This window comes from Emiliania huxleyi, assembly GCF_000372725.1.
Source record: "Emiliania huxleyi CCMP1516 unplaced genomic scaffold EMIHUscaffold_1001, whole genome shotgun sequence".
Taxonomy (NCBI): domain Eukaryota; phylum Haptophyta; order Isochrysidales; family Noelaerhabdaceae; genus Emiliania; species Emiliania huxleyi.
Genome location: NW_005202421.1, coordinates 7,079 through 10,958, shown reverse-complemented (window position 1 = coordinate 10,958; position 3,880 = coordinate 7,079). Strand labels below are relative to the sequence as shown.

At 70.6% G+C, this 3,880-nt stretch overlaps 1 protein-coding gene across 1 annotated transcript; it reads right to left on the bottom strand.

The window, feature by feature from the left end:
- Positions 1-34: 34 nt before the first annotated feature.
- On the bottom strand, positions 35-2,035 carry EMIHUDRAFT_250891 (hypothetical protein; the record flags this gene model as incomplete). The annotated part of the gene is made up of 4 exons (XM_005793477.1): positions 35-142; positions 215-863; positions 1,173-1,435; positions 1,562-2,035. Coding segments are annotated over 4 exons (1,494 nt in total), but the record flags the coding sequence as incomplete, so codon positions are not given.
- Between the last annotated feature and the right edge of the window lie 1,845 nt (positions 2,036-3,880).

The window sequence follows — 3,880 nt, the reverse complement described above, 5'->3', positions numbered from 1 at the left end:
GAAATCCATCGCATCCCCACGCGTTGGTCCGGACCCCGAGGATGAAATCGCTGAGGTCGCGCGTGTCGTCCATAGGCGCACCCGGTGAGAAGCCGGCTCTGTGCACCGACAGCAGCAGCTTCCGCACCGTCGTGGGGTCCCCCTGGCCGGGCGGGGCGAAAGGCTGGCGGGGTTGCCGACTCAGCACTCCTGGCTTCTGGAGGTGGTCGGCCACCGCCCTGCGCAGCCTGTCGCTGGCTCGCTTGGCGTCCCAGGCCTGGCGCATGGTCAGCAGCCCGTGCGAGACCAGGACGCTCTCTGGTAGCAGCTTGCGGAGCTGCCATGCGCACGCGGCAATCATGCAGTCGCCGGTCGCGTCTAGGTCCGCCGCCCTCCATTGGCAGTCCTCGCAGCCAAGGGGCGGGTTGTGTTTGTCCTCCAGAGCGCGGGCTAGTAGCGGGAAGCTCCGCGAGCAGACCCCGTTCCGCTCGCGCCGCCCAGTGGCCTCCGACTCGTAAGTCGCCTCCCACTGCAGCACGCGCGCCTCGTTATCGGGGAGCGTCTCCTTGGGCCACGAGCTCCGCAGTTGCGCGCGGACGCCCCCAGCGAAGGCCATGGCGTCGCGTGTCGGCGGGCCGAAGAAGCGCTCGTCCTCCTTGGCGAAGGCCTCCGCGCTGCCAGGCATCTCTCCGGCGAGGGCGTCGGCCAGCCGCACGGCGCCGTCCTCCGCAGACACGCCGCAGCAGAGCTGCCAGTGGTCGTCGAGCGCGGAGGCCTGCGCCTCGTGCTGAAGGAGGCAGGCGCGGAGGGCGGTCTTGGCGGAGGCGACGCCTTCGGCCGCGGCCTCGAAGGGACCGTCCCCGTCCTCGTCGGAGGAGAACCGCCTCCCGTGAGCTGGTCCCGTTGGCGGCGGGTAGGCCGGCACCTGGGTGGCAGGCTCGGGCGGCGAGGGCAGGGTCGACGGCGGTGGCTGGAGCTCGCCTCCCAATCGTGGGAGCGAGCAGCTTCCGGGTGGCTCCTTTACACCCCCATATGCACTGCCGCCTGTTTCGGAAAAACGCACCCCGCTCGGCTGGACACGCCCCACAGACGGGGACAGGGGACGCGGCTCCCCTTGCGCCGATTGCGGCGGCGGCGGCGGTGGCGGCAGCGGCGGCGGCGGCGGCGGCGGTGGCGGCAGCGGCCCGGAGTACCGACGGCTGATGCCGCCGTCGGTGCTGGGCTCCTGGCGGCGCATGACCCTGTTCCCCGAACGGAACGCATCCGGGCCCGATTTGCGCCTGGCGCCCGAGAGCTCCCACCCCCCCTCCGCCGTCGCGCGCTTCTCGAGGACGACCCGCAGCGCGCCAGTCTTGATGACGCGCCAGAACTCCAGGTTCTCGAAGGGATCAGTCACGCCCGCTTTGTAGAGATGCGTCGCCGCCGCGCACAGCGCCTCGTCGAAGGCCTTGAACGTCTTCTCGAACCTGGGGTAGGTCGCGCCGGACGGCCCCCCGGCGCGCCCCACCCGTCGGCCTTCCTCGTCCGTCGCGTATCTGGCGAGCCGAGGGCCTCGCGGCAGGTGGCGCTCCATGTCTTCCACCGCGCTGCTGAGGCGTTCGAGCAGCGGCAGCGACGGCGGCGCCGCTGGCAGCTGGGCGACCCGCCGGGCGTACCTCCCCTCGCCGAGGAACTCGTCGCAGAAAGCGGTCGTGGCATAAGCGTAGTCGAACTCCGCCTCGACGCAGTGGACTAGGAGGGGAATCACCCGGCTCACGTGGACCGCCACGAAGCGCTCGGGAATGCGGAGGAGGCCCTCGGGGTAGTAGGCAAACGCGCCGCCGCTTGGCCGCCAGTGCCGCTCGATGTGCGCGTCGAGCGCGCCAGCCACCGAGTGCGCGCGCCCGACATGGGCCACCCTCGCGCGTCCCCATGCCTCGTCGTGCCCCTGCAGCGCTGCCGTCTTCTTGGCGCTGCGCTCGCGCTGCGCGCGCCATGCCTCCTTCTCTCGCGCCCGTTTGCGCTGCCGCTCGGCCTCCTCCTCGGCCGCGAGTTCCTGCGTTCTCGTCGCGTCCATGTACTCGACCACGCCCTCCCTTCTCGGAATGCGGTAGAGGAGGGGCTCGCCGCTCGCCCCGACGCGCGCGGTACCGCCGGCCGCGCCGCCCGGCCGAGGGGAGCACGGCTCTCTGGGCGTCGGCCAGCCACCGTGCTGGCTGTGAGGCGACTCGGGGCGGGTCGGCGGGGAGGGAGGTGAAGGCGGCGGGGAGGCGAGGGGGGTGGAGGGAGGAAAGGGGGGAGGAAAGGGGAGAGGAAAGGGGAGAGGAAAGGGGGGGATGGCGGCGGCGGTGAGAGGCGGCCGGGGGGGATGGAGGGGGGAGAGGGTGGCGGCGGCGGTGGGAAGGAGAGGGTTGCCATTCGCGCCGCCCGCAACGGAAGCAGCGCAGCCGCCAGCAGCGCCGCACGCGACGTAGCCCCCAGCGCAGCTCGCGGCAGCGCCGCAAGAATGAAGGGTGGAGTCGTCCCGGATGCTCTCAGAGAGGCTGATACCGGGACAACAAAGAGAACAACGGAACGGCGGTGCCTCGCAGGAGGAGCAGTGGCGGCAGCGGGGGACAGAGACGGCAGAGGCAGGGGCGTCGGCAGCGGAGGTGGGGGCGGCGGAGGCAGAGGCAGAGGCGGAGGCACAGATGGTGGGCTGCTGCGCGGGCCGCTGCTCGGGCTGCTGTGCGGGCTGCTGCTCGGACTGCTGCTCGGGCTGCTGCTCGGGCTGCTGCTCGGGCTGCTGCTCGGGCTGCTGCTCGGGCTGCTGCGAGGGCTGCTGCGAGGGCTGCTGCGAGGGCTGCTGCGAGGGCTGCTGCGAGGGCCCCTGCTCGGGCTGCTGCTGCTGTGAGGGCTGCTGCTCGGGCTGCTGCTCGGGCTGCTGCTCGGGCTGCTGCTCGGGCTGCTGCTCGGGCTGCTGCTCGGGCTGCTGCTCGGGCTGCTGCTCGGGCTGCTGCGAGGGCCCCTGCTCGGGCTGCTGCTGCTGTGAGGGCTGCTGTGAGGGCTGCTGCTCGGGCTGCTGCTCGGGCTGCTGCTCGGGCTGCTGCTCGGGCTGCTGCTCGGGCTGCTGCTCGGGCTGCTGCTCGGGCTGCTGCTCGGGCTGCTGCTCGGGCTGCTGCTCGGGCTGCTGCGAGGCGAGCCTTGTGCCTGGAGGCCGGGCCGTGGCAGCAGCAGGAGGCTCGAGGACCAGGCAGTCGCGTCGCAGCGGCCGGCCGGGAGAGCTCTGTTGGGGTTGGCGCTGGTCTAGGGCACCAGAGCGTCGTCCATCAGAGCGTGGCCCACCGGGCGGCAGCGCGTGTACCGAGCTGAAGTCCATGCGACCGGTGCCTTCGGCAGCGGCCGCGGGCGGCTGCAGCCGCTGAGGGTCTCCAGGTCGGCTCCCACGGTGGCTGCCGCCAAGGGCAGCAACCATCGTGGGGACGCGCGAAACTTTTACACATTGAGAAGAAAATACTTTCAGGCGGTCCCGGCTGTTTTTTTCCCAAAAACTCAGTCCCGGCTGTGTATGGCGATCCGAGGACGAACCAGTGGAAATCCCGTTGTCAGCCGTCACGATGCACCCGAAGGGGACCCCAGCGCCGGCCCTCGGCATCATCAGTGAAGGCACAAGTGTTCGAAGAGAGAGAGAGTGGACCTGAGCAGAAGAAGAAGCGACAAGGGAAAGAACGACGAGAGTGGGACGACCGCGAGGTGGCATGAAGGTTGCAGCGAGAATCGGCGAGAGACTGCGAAGAGAGATAGGAAGAGGCGGACGCCCAAGGGTGGGCGACGGCTAGCGCACCACACCCCTCTCCTTAAAATCCCTGTGTGGTGGCGGCGTGCCGTCCTCCCATCCCTCCCTTGGGTTGTCCGTTTTCTTTCTTTCTTTCTGGCGATCCAC